The sequence below is a fragment of the Neofelis nebulosa genome, chromosome 7 (assembly GCF_028018385.1).
Source record: "Neofelis nebulosa isolate mNeoNeb1 chromosome 7, mNeoNeb1.pri, whole genome shotgun sequence".
In the NCBI taxonomy this organism is placed as follows: domain Eukaryota; kingdom Metazoa; phylum Chordata; class Mammalia; order Carnivora; family Felidae; genus Neofelis; species Neofelis nebulosa.
In genome coordinates, this window is record NC_080788.1 from 116,429,210 (window position 1) to 116,450,008 (window position 20,799).

Genomic DNA, 20,799 nt, shown 5'->3' on the forward strand with positions numbered 1-20,799 from the left:
GGCGGACGGTATCAGGGAGAGGCCCCAAACCGGAGTGGAAACACACTACCGGTCTTAGGCGTTCTCAGTGTGCCAGTCCCTGTGCTGCACTGGGACTCGGCAGCGAGCAGGCCCCTGCGTTTGGGACCCGGGCACAATTACTGCCCTGGGAGGGCGGGCCGTCCCCACAGCGTGCAGTGCTGATCAGGGAAGCCACGCTGGGTGGGGCACAGGAAGCATCTTTTGGATGGAAGGGCAAAGAAGCTGTGATGGGAAGGGCCGTACCGCCAGGCTAAAGGGCGGGACACCACGCGTGCGTGGACGCCAAGGCAGCAGAAGGCACATTCAGTGGAGGAAGGGAAAAAAAAGGAGCGCAGGGCTGGGGGGATAGTGGCTCAGCATGGCAGGAGAGGGCAGCGGGGGCTGGGGCAGCGAGGGCTGGGTCCTGGAGGCCCTCCAAGCAAGGAGTGGAGAAGTTTGACTTCATCTTCAGGGTAGCCGGAAGCACTTGGACAGTGTTAAGTAACAGAATGATGTAGTAAGCTCCACTTTTCTGGGAGGACGCTCTCCCCCTCGCTTAAGACTGTTCAGGGGGATAGGGGCGCCTGGGTGGCGCAGTCGGTTAAGCGTCCGACTTCAGCCAGGTCACGATCTCGCGGTCCGTGAGTTCGAGCCCCGCATCAGGCTCTGGGCTGATGGCTCGGAGCCTGGAGCCTGTTTCCGATTCTGTGTCTCCCTCTCTCTCTGCCCCTCCCCCGTTCATGCTATGTCTCTTTCTGTCCCAAAAATAAATAAAAAACGTTGAAAAAAAAAATTAAAAAAAAAAAAAAAAAGACTGTTCAGGGGGATAAAACATACTTTACCTGGAGACCACTAAAGAAGTCAGTCTTTGGAGGAAGGCACCTTGAGCAGCTAGCCATCCCCTTCCCTGAGGTGGAGAAGCAGAAGGCACAGTCTGGGGCGGGGAATGATGGAGATCTCAAGACCAGAGGGCAGAGCACACAGAGGTGGCGACGTCATTGCCTGGTAGGAGAGACCAACAGTGAACAATCACAAACAACAGTGAACAATCACAAAAGGTGGTAAGGGCATGAGAAGAGGGAAGAGCAGGGCACTGTGGGATAGAAAATCAGGCCACTTTTTTTTTTTTTTAGATCAGGCTGCTCTCAACGTTGTCCTGGGGTAACGGTCAGGATGTGTTTCTCTAATACTTAAAAGTGTCGGGAAAACGTTTTAGGAGCATCTGTGCCAAGTCTCCACCCCAGTCCTCAGTAGGGTCCACACAAACATCACTGCCATTAGTTGTAAGGAGGTGAAGGGAAGAGCACTTTGCCAGCTTTTGAAAGTAATGGTGGTAACAGCTAATACTTACTCGCTACGTACCTGGCAGAGTTCTACGCACTCGGTGTGTATACCCCCAGGGCCGCAGAGCGGCAGAGCGGCTCTACGAGGCAGGTGCCCTTATCGCTGCTCAGAGCTCCAGGCCACATATAATGAAACTGAGGCATAAAGAGGGGGATTAACTTGCCCAAGGTGGGGTCAGGATTGAATTCAAACCCAGGTAGTTCTGCTGAAGTGTTCCCCTCCCTGTCCCATTGTCCCATTCCCAACCCATCTGACACTGCCTGCCTCCCAAGGCCCTTACTGCCCTCCTTCTGCCTTTCAGTCTCTGTTCCAACCAGTGAGCTTCAGGCAGAGGAAAAACTAATTTCATGGCATGGCAGGGAAATGGCACACCCTTCAGTAGGATAACAGATGACCTAAGGGTCAAAGAACGGCAGGTGCCCAGCAGTGTAGGGAGAGGGGGCATTTCAGCTCCGCAGACCATGATAAATATGTTCACAAAGCGGCAGGAATTGTTCCTCCACGAGAAAAAAAAACATATATGAAGAGGAAAGACTGCTTATTTCCTTGATAGATAAGCCTTCTTTGTCATTGGAAAACCGGCAGAAACGTGTCCCATCAGGTAAGGAATGCTGGGGAAGGGAGACTTTCCAACGTGGGGTCAACCTGGAGTTGTTACCTTTCTCTTAAAAGACAGATGAGGGAGGACAAAGGCAAAAAGCCACAAAACCTGCAGAGCCTGGGGGGGTGTTTGGGGGAAGGGCTGGCTTTGAAGTGGTTGCCACAGGTGGGGAAAGGTGGTGGGAGGAGAGAAAAGGAATTTCCTGCCCTGCTGCTGAACCCCCCACCTCCCCGTCTGGAAAGCGGAGAGCCCTGGACAACAACAAAAGTAGTAACCTCTCAGGTAGGTCTTTCTCCGATCACGTAGAAGTATTTTAAAATATGCGAAAGTAACACATACTTCAGAAAATTGAGAAAACCTACCACCTCCTGGTAATGTGGTTCTTTTTTCTATGCCTAAATATAGTTTCCTCTTTTAAAAGGATCACTTTTATGTTTTGTTTAATGTTTATTTATTTTTGAGATCGTGGGGGCAGAGGAGGGGCAGAGAGAGTGGAGGCGGGGGACGGACACGGAGGATCCAAAGCAGGCTCTGCGCTGTCAGCACAGAGCCTGACGCGGGGCTCCAACTCACAAACTGCCAGATGGTGACCTGACCCGAAGTTGGACGCTCAACAGACTGAGCCCCGCAGGCGCCCCTAAAAAGATCATTAAAAAAATTATTTTTTAAGTTTATTTACCCTTGAGAGACTGAGAGAGCACAACTGGGGGAGGGGCAGAGAGAGAGGGGAAGCAGGCTCCAGGTTCTGTACTGTGAGCACAGAGCTCAGTGCAGGGTTTGAACCCACGAACCGTGAGATCATGACCTGAGCTGAAGGCAGACACTTAGCCAACTGAGCCCCCCAGGCACCCCCTAAGAAGATCATTTTTAAGTAGTATTTTGATTTTTTAATCTTCACAATCTACTTTAATCTCATAAAACATCCATCTACATAATTTTTAATGGTTGCAGTTTTCCATCCTATTGGTAATTTAGACATTTAGATTACCAAAACTTTTAAAAAATTCTAATAACCAAGGGTTTGATAGTATTTTATTTTATTTATTTATTTATTTTAACGTTTATTTTTGAGACAGAGAGAGACAGAGCATGAATGGGGAAGGGTCAGAGAGAGGGAGACACAGAATCTGAAACAGGCTCCAGGCTCTGAGCTGTCAGCACAGAGCCCGACGCGGGGCTTGGACCCACGGACTTCGAGATCATGACCTGAGCCGAAGTCAGCCGCTTAACCGACTGAGCCACCCAGGCGCCCCGATAGTATTTTAAATTATTTCCTTGAGATAAACTACTGGAAATGGAATGCTAGATCAAAAGAAATCCACATTTTAGTGGCTTTTGCTATATCTCAAATTGCCCACTAAGAAAGTTATCCCAAATTATACTCTCATTGGCAGTGTGTGTTTTCCCACAGCCCTGCTAGCATGGGGGAGTATCATTTTAAAAAATATGCCAATTGAAAGAAAATGGCATTGTTTTGATTTACACTTGTGTCATTATTCCTGAAGTTAAAGTATGGTTTGCCTACTCTTTATAACAAGACATAGAAGACATTGAAAATTGTGCAGATTTGGCGTCCAAGAGGTCCGTGTTTGAGATGAAGTCAAAACTGTGATTTCCCCTCTAAATAATGCATGATAGATAGATGATTGATAGATGATAGACAGACACATAGATGATAGATATACATACATAGGTCACTCTCCTAAGCTCCCTAGTGGTAGAGGAACATGGCAGGCCTTAGGGACCATCCCATCCCATGCCAAGAGGTAAACAGCTATTTGGCATTTCAGATTTCCCATGATGCCCCAGGGGACCCAGAAAATTTCACAACAAAGGAATGTCCTGTGCAGCCCATGTGGGGCAGCTTGACCTATTCCTGAGCCCGGGGTAATAGATGATTCTCCATTTGGCAGGGCACTGCAGAGGGCTTGGCAAATATGGACTTCCCCACCCACAGCCTCCCTGGAGGAGCAAGTAACCCGGCCTCCAGCAAAGGCAGCCTGTTCTCAGGTTAATCCTGGGGGCCAGGGCTGAACATCTGGGGGTGATCTGGGGTGTGTGATGGAAGGACTATGGCTCAACACAACTACCAAGCATGAGGGCTGCTGTGGCTTCTGGGGTGGTCCCAAAGCCCTTGAGCATCCGGGTTCCAAACACTTGTAGGGACTTTTGGTGTAACCTGTCTGCAGGATGGAAGACTGTCCTCACTCATGTTCCAATCTTTGTTCATTCGTTTAATAAAATTGGGGGGGGGGGCGGGCACCTGGGTGGCTCATTTGGTTGAGCGTCCAACTTTGGCTCAGGTCATGATCTCACTGCTCATGGGTTCGAGCCCCGCGTGGGGCTCTGTGCTGACAGCTCAGAGCCTGGAGCCTGCTTGAGATTCTGGGTCTCGCTCGCTCTCTGCCCCTACCCCGCTCATGCTTTCTCTCTCTCTCTCTCTCTCAAAATTAAATAAACATTAAAAACAAAATTAAAAAACTTTTTTTTTTTTTTTTTTTTTTTTAGGATCTACTTAATACAAAGCCTGGTACTAGATTCCAGGGGCACAAAAATGAGCAAGACTCAGCCTTTGTCCTCAAATAGCTTGCAGACTAATAGGGAGAAAGAGACTAAACAGGTACCTAAAACTTCATTAAAAAAGTCTAATGGAGCACCAGCACAGTGCCTGAGTAGTGAGAAGGGAGGAAGAGTTCATTTCTCGGGATGAGTGAAGATTCCCAGGGAAGGTGCCATTCACTTTACATCATGAAGGATGGATTATGTTTCGACAACACAGGTAAGGAAGTAAGTGGGAAGGGGACTTGTTAGGCCATAGATCAAAATACCAGCATATAAAATTAGAATCATCCAAAGTTGTTGTTTTTGCAGGTTAATAAAAAAGGTCAGCTATGGGCAATTTCAACCTAATACCAAAGATCTGCCAAAATAAGGGGCACCTGGGTGGTTCAGTCGATTGAGTGTCTGACTTCAGCTCAGGTCATGATCTCATGGTTCGTGGGTTCGAACCCCATGTTCAAGCTGTGCTGACAGCTCAGAGACTGGAGCCTGCTTCAGATTCTGTGTCTCCCTCTCTCTCTCTGTCCTTCCCCTGCTCATGCTCTGTCTCTCTCTCTCTGTCTCTCTCTCTCTCTCAAAAATAAATAAACGTTAAAAAAAAAAAAAAAGATCTACCAAAATAAGAAATGCCTTTCTTCTTTGGATTGACTAAACTTTAATTATTTTAATCACAAGAAAGAAATTTCAGCACACCCAGAGACAAGTATCTAGAGACTTTCTGTCCCAGAGTCTATCCTGAACAAAAACAGAGCATAGCAGATTTTCTGTCACAATCCACCAGCTCCTGGCCCCTGCCAGCAAGGGGAGTCTTCAGAAATGACAGGACCAATTCAAGTTTCCAATGCAGGGCCAATTCACTTGCTCTTTGGGATGGGCAACAGAAGGGACACCCACTGCTTGCAACCAAGTTTCTGCCAGCAACGACCAGGCATCAATTCCAAAGCCGAGAGGTGTTTTTTGGTTTTTTGGTTTTTTACCCCTTCTATTGTTTTCTTTAGGGCAGAAGTGGAAGGACAGTAGTTACATCCAACTACAACACTCTTGCCAAGTTTCTTGATTTGTCATTAGAAACATTCAAAAGTGGGGACACCTGGGTGGCTCAGAGGGTTAAGCATCTGACTCTTGATTTTGGCTCAGGTCATGATCTCATGCTTCATGGGATCAAGCCCGGCATCATGCTCTGTACTGACAGCACAGAGCCTGTTTGGGATTCTCTCTCTGTCTCTCTCCTGCCCCTCCTGCCCCCTCCCCAACCTCTCAAATAAATTAATTTAAAAAAAAGAAACATTCAAAAATGAGCAAGCTATCTTATATAACAGCAATACATGTTAAAACATCAGAAATAGTATTTTCCACCTATGATACCGGCAAAAGAAAAAGCTTAAAAATATCTGGTGGGGGTGTAAATGGGTACATTCTTTTTTGCAGGGCAATTTGGCAACAACCATCACATTATAATGCAGTTCCTCGTCCCTCCTATTACTGAACAAGTCCCTTCTGAAACCGGTAAGTGGGAGCAGAGTTACAAAATCAGAAAGGGAAACAAAATAACCAACCCAGCTGTGTCAGATTGGAATTGGAGGTATGGGGGGGGGGGGACCCATGATATACCATCTACTCAAATAGATGCAGAAATAAATACACACAGTGCATGTTCACATGTACACATACACACAGATATTCCCTAGATGTCCCCAGAGGGCTTGGGAGCAGTGACGCCTCGACTACAGAGAGCATACCTAGAGTTCAGATCGTGGCTTTTATTTATTTATTTTTTTAAGTTTATTTATTTTGAGAGTGGGGGAGGGGCAGGGAGAGGGGAGAGAGAATCCTAAGCAGGCTCCACGCTGTCGGCTCACAGCCCAATATGGGGCTCGAACACACTAACCATGAGACCATGGCCTGAGCCGAAATCAAGAGTCAGATGCTTAACCAACTGAGCCCCTCAGGTCCCCCTAGATCTTGACTTTTAAAATATTGTTTGCCACTAAAAGGAACCAGGAGTCCTTGGAGAAATGGCTGATTCAGAGCTGGGGAGGGAAGATCACAAGATGGGCCTGGAACATTTTGTTGCAGCGTACGATACATCCAAATACAAAGTGGATATGGAAAAGCAAATATAATAGTCCTGAAACAATCTTTTTTTTTTTTTAAGTTTATGTACTTATTTTTGAGACAGAGAGTGCAAGCAGGGGAGGGGCAGAGAGAGAGGGAGAGAGAGAGAGAGAGAGAGAGAATTCCAAGAAGGCTCTGCACTGTCAGCGCAGAGCCCAATGTGGGGCTGGAACCTATGAACCATGAGATCGTGACCTGAGCTGAAACCAAGAGTCAGATGCTTAACTGACTGAGTCACCCAGGTGTCCCAGCTCTGGACCAATCTACAGAATCCACTGTCATATGGGAAAAGCCAAGTGCAGAACAAGTGCACGAATGCTATCATCTGTGTACAAGAAAGAGATGATGAGAAATGTGTCAATGTGCACGTTTTTCTATGTACAGAGGACCACTCCTGATACAGGAAGCATGGAGTGCCTCTGGGAAAGGAGAGTGACATGGGAGGAAGGATCATCTTTTACCCCTTGTGTGACTCTGGGTTTTGTAGCAAGTGACTATAATACCCGTTCAAAAAATTATTTCTTAAAAAGCAAAATGTGTATTACCTAGGATCAGAAGGAATATTCACAAGAAGTTTTGCAAATTTATCTGATATTTTTCTCTTGTTCCAAATTAGTAATCTGCCTTCTGGGAAGGAACACGCAGCTCCCTGCAGTGCCTTGTTTAAGGACAATAAACCATGCTCATTGCCCGTTATTTCCATCTTCTTTCCCTGAGAAAATAATTATTTCCTGGGATCGTTGGTGTTATGAATTGGATTGCCTCCCCGCTAAAATGCATATGTCGAAATCCTATTTGGAGATCAGGTCTTTAAAGAGATAATTAAGTTAGGGGCGCCTGGGAGGCTCAGTCGGTTAAGCGTCCGACTTCGACTCCGGTCATGATCTAGCGGTTTGTGAGTTCGAGCCCCATGTCGGGCTCTGTGCTGACCGCTCAGAGCCTGGAGCCTGCTTCGGATTCTGTGTCTCCCCCTCTCTCTGCCCCTCCCCTGCTCATGTTCTGTCTCTATCTCAAAAATAAATAAAAACATTAAAAAAAATTTTTTTTAAAGAAGTAATTAAGTTAAAATGAGGTCTTTGGGTGGACCCTAATCCAAACTGACTGGCGTCCTTATAGGAAGAGGGAATTTGGACACAGACCCATTGAGAGGGAAGAGGATGTGAAGACCCAGGAAAAAGATGGCCATCCACAAGTGCAGGAGACGGGTCTGGAACACATCCTCCCCTCATGGTCTTCAAATGAAGGGTCCCTGCTGACACGTCGATCTAGGACTTCTGGCCTCCAGAACTATGACAAAATAATCTCTGTTGTTTAAGCCACCTGGTCTGTGGTACTTTGTTACAGCAGCCCTAGCAAACTCATACATCCAGTCTCACAATAGGGTGTCTGGCCAAGGCTCTCCCCCGAAAACACTGACCTATCCAGGCAATGGACAGGAGTCTAGGGTGGAGGGAGCCAGTGAGGGAAGCAGCTCAGGGGGTATGCCCACACCCAGCAGGAGTTTGTCACACTAGGGATGCAGACAGGATTCCGCAGGCAAGTGGGAGCTACTGAAGGATTTGAAGACTGAATGGTATGGTCTGAACATAATATATTAGAAAAGAAGGTGGTGGACAAGGGGTCGGAGTGGAGAGCCAACCCGGAGACCCCTGCAGGTGTCCTGTTGGGAGAGGGGGAAGGGCAGCCCTCTGGGGGATTAGAGCACAGGGGGGCTTGAGCGAGTTGGAAGAGATGAGAGAATTGCTCAGGTGTTTGGGGAGACCGTTCAGGTCAAGAGAGCTGAGCTCTGTGGTTGACCGTGTGAAGAAGAGTAAGAGAAACAGACAAAAGGGTCAAAAAAGACTGTACATCTCTACGGCAAGAAGGGGGAATAACAGAGAAATGAAAGAAAGCTTTGATTGGAAAGAGCAAGTCAGGGGCCAGTGCAGAAGGTCAAGAGGTCTTGGAGTGAGGGGCCAGGACCCAGGGAAGGGTCCTCGCCCTTGTTTGGGTGTGGGGGACAAAGCCAGGGGATTGCTTTTGGGGTGAAAATAGAAGTCTTTGGCCCCCACTGGTACTTGTAGAGGAAGTGGGAGGAGCAGAGGACAGCCTGCCAGTGAGGGCAGAACCAGGCAGTCAGTGAGTGCTCCGCCCCCTCGTACTTCTCCCCACAGCAACTGCAACACTGAGGTTGCAGAGGGCAAGTCGGGATTGGCAGGACCATGTGCAGAGAGGGGATCCGGTATCTCGGGGGCACAGCGTCCATGGCTCTACCAGATCTGATGCTGGCCTGGTCCTTATAATCCTGGGATGGAGAGTCACAGTAGCTCCGGAAACACAAGCACTCACACCCTCATGGGCCTGCTCTGACGCATCAGTAATTAGCAAGTGTGTTGAGCACCTACTAGGTGCCAGGCACTAGGAATACAGAGGAGCACAGATCCACGCAGTCTCTGCCTGTGAAAACTGGTCTGGTCAGCTGGACCCCGTTGGTGTGGTCCAGAGCTTCCTTGAGGAAGTGATGGTTGAGATGCAAGAACGCACAGGGGTTAACTAGGTGAGGAAGGTTCCAGTTAGAGGTCCAGCCTGCCGGGAACTCAGAAGGAGGAAGGGCTGGGAGCCAGAAGGAGAGTGGGGTGAAAGCATGCTGCAAGAGTAGGCAAGTCTCATAGGCCATGATAAAGACTTGAACATCATCTAAGAGCACTGAAGCCACGGAAGCCTTTTAGCAGGGGAGTGGAATCATCTGGTATGTCTCCAAAAGGTTCTTCTTACTCTGTTCAACTGGGTGGAGGAGGGTAAGAGCAGGTGCGGAAAGACGAGTCAGCACCGTGCCTCAAGAATTCCCTGGTCACCCGAGAGGAGCTTACCGAAATGTAGATTCGGGTCCAGGAGGTCTGGGGTGGGTCCTGGGACCCGGCGTCTCTAACAAGTTCCCAGGTGGTGCCCATGCTGCTGATCCACAGACCACACTGAGTAGCAAGGGGCTAGTCCAGGTGAGCAATGTGGTGGCCTGGACCAGGGGGTGGCAGGGGCAGTGGGGAGAAACGGACAAATCTCAGATGTGCTTTGGAGGCGGGCTCTTCAGTGCACAGCAATGGGTAGGACACGGGGAGAAAGAGAAGAAAGTATCAGAAATGGCTCTCAGATTGTGGAGTGGGCTCTCTGCGATGGGAAGGCTGGAGAAGGAGCTGGGTCTAATGGACATTAGTCGTGGGAGATATCAAGTTGGGAGGCGAATACAGAGTCCCAAGAGCCAGAGTGGATGCACACCCTGTCTTCCCTCCCACATCCACGCCGTCTGCGGAGGTGGTAGTCCCCACACCTGGGACACCCAGGCCGGCTTGCCCCAAATCACGATTGCGAATCCTGTGCTCAGGGCCTCATGGGCATGGCCTGCACTTCGTCCACTCAAATTCTGAGGCTGAGAAGGAGGAAGGGTGAGATGGAGTTGGCAGGACAGTTTGCAAGGGAGAGGATCCAATTTCCTCTCTGACAGAACAAAAGCCACTTTCTCTGGAAAGAACTTAAAGTTGGATGTCTGATCCCCATCTTGGATTTGCACGGGTCCCTTTACCAGCCCCTGGGGGCCCCGGAGAGCCGGGAGGGCTCAGTCCGCTGGCGCCATCTAGTGTCTATGGGGAGGTAGTCCTCTGGTGGTCACAGAGCGGAGGCCTCGGCCAGGCTCGGGGTGGGGGGGAGATCCAGCCTGTAGCAGAGTTTGGGGCAGCTGCGGCCTTCTAGGGCAGTGGGGGGCGGGGGGTGGGGGGTGGGGGAGAGGTGACTCAGGAGTTTATGACTCCGTATTGGTCTCCTAGGGCTGCGGAAACAAGTTACCATAACTGGGTGGCTTAAAGCAACAGAAATGTATTCTCTCACAGTTCTGGAGGCTACAAGTTCAAAGTCAAGGTATCAGCGGGCCATTCCCCCTCTGAAGGCTCCAGAGGGGGAAACTTTCCCTGCCTCCTCCTGCTTCTTTGTCTCTGGCTGGTTTGTAGATGGCTCCAGTCTCTGCCTCCACCTTCAAGGCCTTCCGTGTATGCCTGTGTCCAAATTTCCTTCTACTTAGGAGGACACCAGTATTCAGATTAAAATCTACCCAGTCCAGCGTGACCTCATCTTAACTTGATTTCATCTCCAAAGACCCTATTTCCAAATAAGGTTATGTTCACAGGTACTGGGGAGTTAGGATTAGAAAGGATCATTTGTGGGGGCGGGCGGGGGGGACACATTTCAACACAGAACAGACTCCTTTCAACCAACAGCTGTTCCCTGAGCATCTGCAAAGTGCCCACCAGTGCCGGAAGCTGGGCTGGCTGAGCTGACTAGCAGACCTGCTCCAACCTTGAGGTTTTCCCATGTGGTTCTGTAAGTCTTGTCACTGATCTGTGGCCTCCTGATTCACCCTGGACTCCTTAGCACCCAGAGAGTCAGTATTTCATTGATGTAGGACGAAGAAGGGCAAGAGACAGGAAAGAAAGACTGCAGGAATGATGAGGAGGGGGACAACACAGGGGTAAAGGGGTGCAGAGCACATGACATTTGAGCCGGGTCTAGAAGCAATATAAGTTTGCCAGGCAGGAAAGAGATAAGCAAGGGTGAGGGGCCTTCTAGGCAGAGCTGAAAGTGTGAGCCATGGCTCGAGGGGTGACAGTGGCTGTGATGCCGGGGAGCGCGGGGGGAGTCTGGTATGGTTGCAAACGAGGGTGTGTGGGTGGGGGTGTGCTGCCCAAGGGCCATAGCCCAGAAGATGGTGACTCAATGGGGAAGAGTTTAAAGGGCCATTCTCATGGCTTTAAATATTATCCTTGGAGGGATTTTTTTTTTCAGTTTATTTATTTACTTAAATAATCTCTACACCTAACGTGGGCTCGAACTCACAACCCTGAGGTCAAGAGTCACATGTTTGACCAACTGAGCCAGTCAGGTGGCCCCCACCTTGGAGGTTTTAAAGCCCGCTCTAGGTGTCATAATTACCAGTAGAGACGGCAGCAGGCAGAGAGTCACGACAGGCGGGGTCCAGAGGGCCTCCTCGATAAAAATGGAAATATAGTGGGGCTCAGTTGCTTGTGTCTGGCTCCTGATTTCTGCTCAGGCCGTGATCTCACAGTTCGTGAGACTGGACCTCTCATCGGGCTCTGTGCTGACAGTACAGAGCCTGCTTGGGATTCTCTCTGCCTGCCCATCCGCTGCTTTCTCTCTCTCTGTCTCTCTCTCTCTCTCTCTCTCTCTCTCTCTCTCTCTTCTCTCTCTCTCTCTCTCTCTCCTCTCTCTCTCTCTCTCTCTCTCAAAATAAATAAACTTAAAAAAATTGAAATGTAAATCTGCCCCCACTTTCTGGCAGCACTGAGTCCAAAATAAAACCATGTTGTTTTGAAACTTACCCAAAATACTTCACACAAGCCCCTGGCAGTACTTTACTGAGGGTGTGCAAGCCACCCCATGGCAGCAAGTACCAAGAAACTGGATCTGTGTTAGTTTATGCGTGTCCCTCACAGTCTGGCTGTGGGCATCACCGTAGTCAATGCCTCCAATCCCTAGTGTGCCGAGTGTTGTTAAAAATGAATGAATGTTTAATTTTACCAAATGCCTCTTCTGCATCTATGAAGATGGTAACACATTTTTCTTTAATTTGGTAATATAATGCATTGTGCTGAATATTGACAGAAGTGTTTGCTGTTAAACTATCCTCATATCCTTGCTAAACCCTACTTCATTGTGATAAGAGCCTGTGGGAGTGTGTGTGTGTGTGTGTGTGTGTGTGTGTGTGTGTGTTAACTTTTTTTAACGTTTATTTATTTTTGAGACCGAGACAGAGCACGAGCAGGGGAGGGGCAGAGACAGAGAGAAGCATAGAATCCAAAGCAGACTCAAGCCTCGGAGCTGTCAGCACAGACGTAGGGCTTGAACCCAGGAGCCATGAGATCCTGACCTGAGCCAAAGTTGGACGCTTGACCGACTGAGCCACCCAGGCACCCCTTAAAATACAGCAGTTTTGGGGAAGCCTGGCTGGCTTAGTTGGGAGAACATGCAACTCTTGCTCTCGGGGTCATGAGTTTGAACCTGGGTTGGGTATAGAGATTACTTAAATACATACATACATACATACATACATACATACATACGTAAATAACTTTAAAAAATGTATACAGAAAAATAAACAAAATACAGCAGTTTTTAAAAAATTTTATGCATCTATATTCCTTAGTGAAAATGATCTGTAATTTTTCTTGTACTTATTTGCTATCAGAAAACTATACTAACCCCATAAAACAAAATAGCTTGTATTTAAAATTTTTTTTTTAAATTTTCTGAAACACTTTGTAGGATATAGAGTTTATTGGTTTCTTTAAAACTTTTTTTTAATGTTTATTTATTTTTGAGACAGAGAGAGACAGAGCATGAATGGGAGAGGGTCAGAGAGAGAGGGAGACACAGAATCCGAAACAGGCTCCAGGCTCTGAGTGGTCAGCACAGAGCCCGACGCCGGGCTCGAACTCACGGACCGTGAGATCATGACCTCAGCTGAAGTCAGATGCTTAACCGACTGAGCCACCCAGGCGCCCCAGGAGTTTATTGGTTTCTTAACAGTTGGATAAAGTGGACATATAAAATCATATGTGCCTGGTGTCTTTTTGATGGGAGATACTTTTGATTACCAGTTTAATTTCCTGAATGATTGTTGATTTAGTTAGGTTTTCTGTTTTATTGATTTTGGTGGTTTTTTTTTTCTATGAAGTTACCATTTTATTTTATTTTATTTTTTTTAATTAATTTATTTTTTTAAATTTTTTTGCAGTTTTATACCTTTATTTGACAATCAGCAGTTAGTTCTCATCCACATTAACAGTCTGTAGATTTTTGGGGTGCCTGGGTGGCTCAGTCGGTTGAGTGTCCGACTTCGGCTCAGGTCATGATCTCACAGTTCGTGGGTTCGAGCCCCGCATCAGGCTCTGTGCTGACCGCTTGCTCAGAGCCTGGGACCTGCTTCAGATTCTGTGTCTCCTCCTCTCTCTGCCCCTCCCCCGTTCACGCTTTGTCTCACTCTGTTTCTCAAAAATGTAAAAAAAAAAAAAATTTAAAAAAAAAAAACAGTCTGTAGATTTTTGAAAGTGGTGACAGGTACATAGGTCACCAACGTACAGAGCTTGTTTGGTGAATCCTCATCCTTGTTACGTTTTCTGGTCAACCGCACATGGATACGGTATGGAACATTCCTTGTTCCTTTGGCCCAGACAGCTTTGTTGAGCCTGGTGTCGATGCGCACATCTGGGGTTCCCGTCTCCTTCATAGCAAATTTCCGGATCTCTCTGAGTGCCCGAGGGGCATGCTTCTTCAAACCCACTCCGTGGATGTGCTTGTGAATGTTGATGGTGTAGTCTCTGGTTACTACCTCGCTGATGGCAGAACGGCCCTTCTTCTTCTCTCCATCCTTCTTTGCGGGAGCCATCCTGCCAGTCCCGGGTTGGAAAGCGAGCTACCATTTTAATATATATTTTCGAATTTGTTGGTGTAAAGTGTTTTGATTTTTAAAATTTTATTATCTGTAATCAGGTCTGTAATTATATTTCTCAATTCCTAAAATTTGTTTAAACTTGTGTGACTTTGTCTTTTATCTTGAGCAGTATCACCAGAAGTTGATCTATTTCCTTAGTTTTGTTTATTTTACTCAGACTTATTAACATATCATTTATATACAGTAAAATGCACTCCTTTTTAGTTTTTAGTTTTGACACTCATATGATCACGTAACTGCCAAAAAAAAGAAAATCATGTAGGTACTGCCATGATCAAGAAATGTTCCATCTTCCTCCAAAATTCCTCTGTTTTTCTTTGTAGCCAACCCCTCCCCTGCCCCAGCTCCTAGTAACCACTGATCCGTTTTCTGTCTTTATAGTTTTGCTTTTTACAGAATGTCATATAGGGGTGCCTGGGTGGGCTCAGTTGGTTGGGCATTGGACTCTTGATCTCAGGTTTGTGAGTTCAAGCCCAGTGTTGGGCTCTGTGTTGGGCTCTGCAAAAAAAAAAAAAAAAAAAAAGCAAAAACCAGAAAGTGCACTTTCAGAATGTCATATAAATAGAACCATATATGACTTACTTTTTGAGACTGGTTTCTGTTTAGTATAATGCATTTGATTTTATCCACATTGTTACGTGTATCAGTAAGTCCTTCCTTTTTGTTGCCAAATAGCATCCCATCAGATGGCTATACCAGTTTGTTTATTCATTCACTAGTTGAAGGACCTTTGGGTTGTTTCCACTGTTGACTAGTGACATTGAGCATCTTTTCATGTGCTTCTTTGCCATCTAGTTATCTTCTCTGATAAAGTGTTCAAAGTTTTTGCCCCTTTAAAAAATGTGGTTGTTTTCTTTGTTTTCTAATTAAGTTTTCAGAGTTATTTTCTATTGTAGATACAGGTCTTTTGACGATGTGTGTTTTGCACATATTTGCTCCATTTTATTTTTTTATTTTTTTAATTAAAATTTCTTACTTTTTTTAATAAAAAAATTTTTAATGTTTATTTATTTTTGAGAGAAAAAGAGACAGTGTGAGCGGGGAGGGGCAGAGAGAGGGAGACACAGAATCCGAAGCAGGCTCCAGGCTCCGAGCTGTCAGCACAGAGCCCGACACGGGGCTCAAACTCACTAACCTCAAGATCATGACCTGAGCCGAAGTCAGATGCTTAACCAACAGAGCCACCCAGGCCCCCTGTTGCTTTTTAATTTAATTGCATTGTGTTTAGTAGAGACAGTGGTTAGTAAAACAGGTTATTTGAAATACATTGAGATTTTCTTTGTGATCTTATAACTGGTCGATATTTGTGGTGCTCTTCGATATTTGAAATTATGTATGCTCTCTATTTTTTGGTGCAAGTTTCTATATCCAAGCAAAAATACTTTGAATGGTGCTCTGCACCTAAGTTCTCAGTAACTATGAGCTAACAGTACTACGATCTTCCAACATGCTTACACTTTTTTTCTGCACGATCTATCCATATATGATAGAGGCTGTTAGGATCTGCCACGAGGCTTAGGGATTTGTCTATTTCTCCTTGTCACGATGGCTGTTTTTGCTTTCCACAACTTGAGGCCATTTTATCAGTTGTGTGTTCCTGCATAGCAAGTAACCCCCCCAAACTGAATGGCTTAAAACAACAATATAATCTCACAGCTTCTGAGTCTGAGATTCAGAAATGGCTTAGCTTGGTGGTTCCGGTTTGGGGTCTCTCTGTGGGGCCGCTGTCCTCTGCAGGTGCAGCCCAGGGCTGGAGGGCTGGTTCCAAGCTCACTCCCGTGGTTGGCAGCTTGGTGTGGTCTCTCTCCCTGCCCAGACCCTTCCTGGGCTGCTGGAGTGTCCACATGGCACGGCTGCGGGCTTTCCCCAGAGCGGGCGATTATGTGCAGGGCAGAAGCTGCGAGGTCGTTTCTGATGCGGCTTCGGAGGCCACATTCCGTTACTTCACCACATGCTGGTCGTTAGAAGTGAGTTGCTAAGCTCAGCCCATTTTCAAGGCGGAGGAGTGAGGCTCCATCTTTTTTTTATTTTTTTTTTAATTTTTTTTTTTCAACGTTTATTTTTGGGACAGAGAGAGACAGAGCATGAACGGGGGAGGGACAGAGAGAGAGGGAGACAAAGAATCGGAAACAGGCTCCAGGCTCTGAGCCATCAGCCCAGAGCCTGACGCAGGGCTCGAAGTCACGGACCGTGAGATTGTGACCTGGCTGAAGTCGGACGCTTAACCGACTGAGGCTCCATCTTTTGAATGGAGGAGGGTTAAAGAATCCGTGTGCATATTTAAGGGACTCAGCTATGTTATTCGATCTGCCAAGGTTTATGATGTCCTCTTTTCTTAATGGCATATTCTTTTATTATGTACTCTTCCCCTTCATCTATTATTCAGGTTTTTTTAAATACCATATGGTTTATTTGTCTCTGTTATGCTACTAAGCCACCCTTTCATCCCTTTATTTCCAATTTCTTTGTTTTTGGTCTTTGTTTTGGTTATTTCCAATTTCTTTGTTTTGTTGTAGGTCTCTTTCGTAAGTAGAATTTTATTGGATTTTTAGGACTTTGATGCGATAAATTCTTTCAATATCTGAGTTTATTATGTTTATCTTTCTGACAATTATTAATACATTTGGGTTTATTTCCACTGTCTCATTTTGTATTATCTTTTTAACGTTCTTCCTCTTTATTTCATTCTACTTTCATTTGGATTGAAAATGCTGCCAATTTTCTATAATCTCTATTTTTTTTTTTTCTTGTCTAGTTGGGAAACCATGAGATTGTATTTCTGTTCTTTTAGAGGTCACCAAACTTTTTCTTTACAAAAATTTTTTTTGTTAATGTTTATTTATTTTTGAGACAGAGAGAGACAGAGCACGAGTGGGGGAGGGTCAGAGAGAGAGGGAGACACAGAATCTGAAAGAGAGTCCAGGCTCCGAGCTGTCAGCACAGAGCCCGACACGGGGCTCGAACTCATGGACCTTGAGATCATGACCTGAGCCCAAGTGGAACGCTTAACTGACTGAGCCACCCAGGTGCCCCAATCACCAAACTTTTTCTTAAAAAATTGAAGTTATTATCTCCACTACACCCACCCCAAATATTTCCTAGACTTTTGCCTGTCTTTAGATTTTAAAGTCTCTTTTGTCATACATTTCTAATTTTATTGCTTTGTCATCAAAGAATATAGTCCGAATGGTAAGGATCCTTTGGAATCTGTAGATTTATGAGCTTACCATATTGTTTTAAATGTTGCATCTCTCAAAAAGAATGTGCATTTATTTGTTCCAGGTATGAGGGTTATAGACATCTAATAGCTCAGTCTCATTAATTATGCTGCTTGACCATGGAGGAGGGTGATAATATTTCAAACCACAATTGTCGGCCTACCTATTTCTCCCTGAAGTTTTGTCAGTTGCCGTTTGCCCTATGCCAAGATGCCCCCCTGCACTATCACAGACACATGTTATATTGATTTCTCGGTGTGTTTATTTAATGTTAATGCCAAGCTCTGTTCTCACTGGTTCCATGTGGATAGTTTGTTGCTCAGATACATGGTCCTCTTTCAGATTACAATAAAAACGTTGGTAGAGGTTAGAAATGGATCTGGGCTCGTACATTTGTTAGAAGCTTAGAAATGGATTCGGTAATGAGGGACAACACCTGCTTCAGAGCATTTGAACAGCTTTCTGACATCTGTGACCTGTCTCAGCTCTAGAGACTGCGTGCAATGCAACTCGACCACTGGGTGGCGCACTAAGCATATACTTCGGTGCTCACTTCTACTCATCCTCCTCCGGCAAGAAATTATCCGGGTGATAAACGTAAGGAAGGGGGGGGGGGGTCCGTGAAAATGAGAGGTCTGTATCCAACAGTGTGTGTGCGTGTGCGTGTGTGTGTGTGCCTGCACCAGGAACTTACAGTAACAGAATATGAGACTTTTCTTTTCTTTTTTTTTTAAGCAGAGATAATCCAGAGGATACAACAAATGGACTGGTTCATCTGTTCATGTGCTTGCTCATTTATTCATTCAATCGGAAATATGTCTTCATGTTTTTTCCCTTTGTGTAAAACAAAACAAAACAAGCAAAAACGTATCCAAACGTTGAAGAAATTAAAAAGTACTTCATCTATTGTTTCCTTCTGTAATGTCATATTTATGTTTTTTTACGTTTTATTTTATTTTATTTTTTTTAATATTTTTTTTTAACGTTTATTTATTTTTGAGACAGAGAGAGACAGAGCATGAATGGGGGAGGGTCAGAGAGAGAGGGAGACAGAATCTGAAACAGGCTCCAGGCTCTGAGCTGTCAGCACAGAGCCCGACGCGGGGCTCGAACTCACGGACCACGAGATCATGACCTGAGCTGAAGTCGGACGCTTAACCGACTGAGCCACCCAGGCGCCCCTTTACGTTTTATTTTAAATTTCACAAAAGTGATTTTATATCTCTACTACTGAGCAATGTGACGCATTGCTTTAGTTGTTGAAACAAAAAAATACTGAGTCGTTATGTTTATGTTATCACCCCCACCACCCTCACACTGTTGTTCATTCGGTACACTTCTAATTTGTTCCATGCAGCCGCTTTGAACCATCATTATAAAGATTTTATTGCCATGTTGAAAATGCTTATAATATGGCAGGCAACAAAAAGAAGGCATAAAAATAGAAGATTTCCTGTCATTAGAGCCATGTAGAGATATGTGCACATATGGTTGGAGGCTGGCAGTGGATGATGGAGAAATAAACATGTGGTTTTCTTAGGGGACTGGATCTGTGTATGGTTTTTCTCTGTTACAAATCATACATTCTTGGCGTGCCTGGGTGGCTCAGTCGGTTAAGCGACCGACATCAGCTCAGGTCATGATCTCACGGTTTGTGGGTTCGAGCCCCGCGTCGAGCTCTGTGCTGATGGCTCAGAGCCTGGAGCCTGCTTCGGATTCTGTGTCTTCCTCTCTCTCTGCCCCTCCCTCTGCTTGCAGTCTGCCTCTCTCTCTCTCAAAAATAAATAAACATTAAAAAAAACAAATCATACATTGTTGCTATAATAATTTGATAAGGAGTAAAAAAGTGAAATCAAATATATATATATCAATACGCTTTATGTATCAATATAATTGATATACAAAGTTTAATACAAGAAAAACTTCACTGTCTATGTTTCTCTTCTGGCCATTCTTATTATTTGTTTCCTTCCACGATTCTTGAGGAAAATACTTGTTGTAGCAAGAAGGATGCTGTTAAACACTGATCTGCTCTGATGGTCAGATGTCCTGGGTCTGCTGCTGGGGGCCACCTGGGTTTCTCCTCTGCCAACTGGGACTAAGAAGGACAGGACTGTGTGAGGGTTAACGATTTGCATTCATTAGTTGAAATAATCACTTTACATTTATTCAAACTTAAACGCATTAAATTAAGAAAGCCTGCCAAAGCAGAGGGGCGCATCTCCCATTTGAAAGCATGACTCAGAGACCTTTCACCGAATGGCAGCCTGTAGCTGAAGCCACCTGCGGGAGGGTGGAAACAAGGACGGCTTTGTCGCTGGTGCCAGGGGTGGGTGGCGGGGGCGGCACCTCCTGGTCCCACCCCCCCCGCCCCGTCACGCTCCCTGCAGCTGTCCCAGCAAAGGTGCTGGGTTGTCTGCCACCTGGGGCCTGGAAACACCAGGAGAACTAACTCCCTGTGTCCTATAGCTTGGAAGTCGAAGCTGGAAAGGAAGGACAAAGGTGCAGGTTTCAGAGGAGGGATGGCTCAGGGAAGCGTCTCCCTTCTGGACAGAGACAGGTCTGGGCGGGGGGTTGCCTGCTGGTGTTGGCCAGGTGGGCTGAGCGGGGCCTTCGGGTTTCCCACCCGGTTGTTTCATTGGCCATGCTATCCTCCCTCTGCCAGATCCAGCCAGGTTCACTGGGCTTCTCCCGAGGGAAAGCCGGTGTGGGGTTCTGCTCCCAGGACTTCTGGTCCCCACCAGTGCCACCTTCACGGAGAGCTTCCCTGTCCTCTGCACACGGCCCATATACGCGCTTCTCCTCACCCTGAGAATGGAGAAAGCCCGTTTTACAGATGAGGAGACCGAGGCAGCTTTATTATCTACCGTGTAGGGAACACCCTCAACCAGAAGAGGTTCCTTTCTGTGGTACAAATAGTTTCTTGTTCTGGAAAACGAAGAGGCACAGTCATTGAATCATTAGGAGCGGGAGCCTTGGTTTGAAGAGCAAGGATTCAGTATGTCACTGGTTAGACTGTGAGCTCCCTAAGGAGGAGGACCGGCTGGCTCGTCTCTGCCCCCCAGGGTTCAAAACAGTAACTGGCTTGTCATCCTTGGGAATTAAGAGGGAACAGTCACCACCATTGTGTCGGAAATTGTACGCGAGCCCTTCTGCGCATTCCTGCAAAGCGGTGCTCTCACGATTCCCTTCTACAGGTGGGCAACTGGGGTCTAGAGAGGTCAGATGGTTCGCCTAAGGTTAGTAAGGGGCCGAGGCCAGAACTGCATCTTTCACGAGCATCCAGGCTGATTATGGAATAGGTGGTCCCCCACTTTGACAAATACTGTCTTAAGGGAGGGTGCGGTGGGAACCTGGGAGGTTTTCCCCCCGAGTAAGTCAGGAGGATGGTCTTGAGCCTCGTTTGACCACAGTTGGGTCCAGCGGTCCCAACCCTTAGGCAAGGCTGGTGGCCTGGGGTCAGGAGC

At 46.4% G+C, this 20,799-nt stretch overlaps 1 protein-coding gene and 2 long non-coding RNA genes across 3 annotated transcripts; 1 reads left to right on the forward strand and 2 right to left on the reverse strand.

Annotated features, from left to right (window-relative positions):
- The first annotated feature begins 816 nt into the window (after positions 1–816).
- On the forward strand, positions 817–7,659 carry LOC131517418 (uncharacterized). The gene is made up of 2 exons (XR_009264584.1): positions 817–1,945; positions 4,454–7,659. It is a non-coding gene; the product is annotated as an uncharacterized LOC131517418 (long non-coding RNA).
- Positions 7,660–8,531: 872 nt separating this feature from the next.
- LOC131517988 (large ribosomal subunit protein eL31-like) lies at positions 8,532–14,063 on the reverse strand. Its single transcript, XM_058740584.1, has 3 exons — positions 13,692–14,063; positions 9,469–9,570; positions 8,532–8,708 (listed from the first exon to the last, which is right to left on the reverse strand). The coding sequence occupies exons 1-3, from the start codon at positions 14,046–14,048 to the stop codon at positions 8,532–8,534; spliced, it is 636 nt and encodes a 211-aa protein (XP_058596567.1). The 5' UTR covers positions 14,049–14,063.
- A 5,128-nt stretch (positions 14,064–19,191) lies between these two features.
- Positions 19,192–20,253, reverse strand: LOC131517423 (uncharacterized). Its single transcript, XR_009264586.1, has 2 exons — positions 19,959–20,253; positions 19,192–19,430 (listed from the first exon to the last, which is right to left on the reverse strand). It is a non-coding gene; the product is annotated as an uncharacterized LOC131517423 (long non-coding RNA).
- Positions 20,254–20,799: the final 546 nt, after the last annotated feature.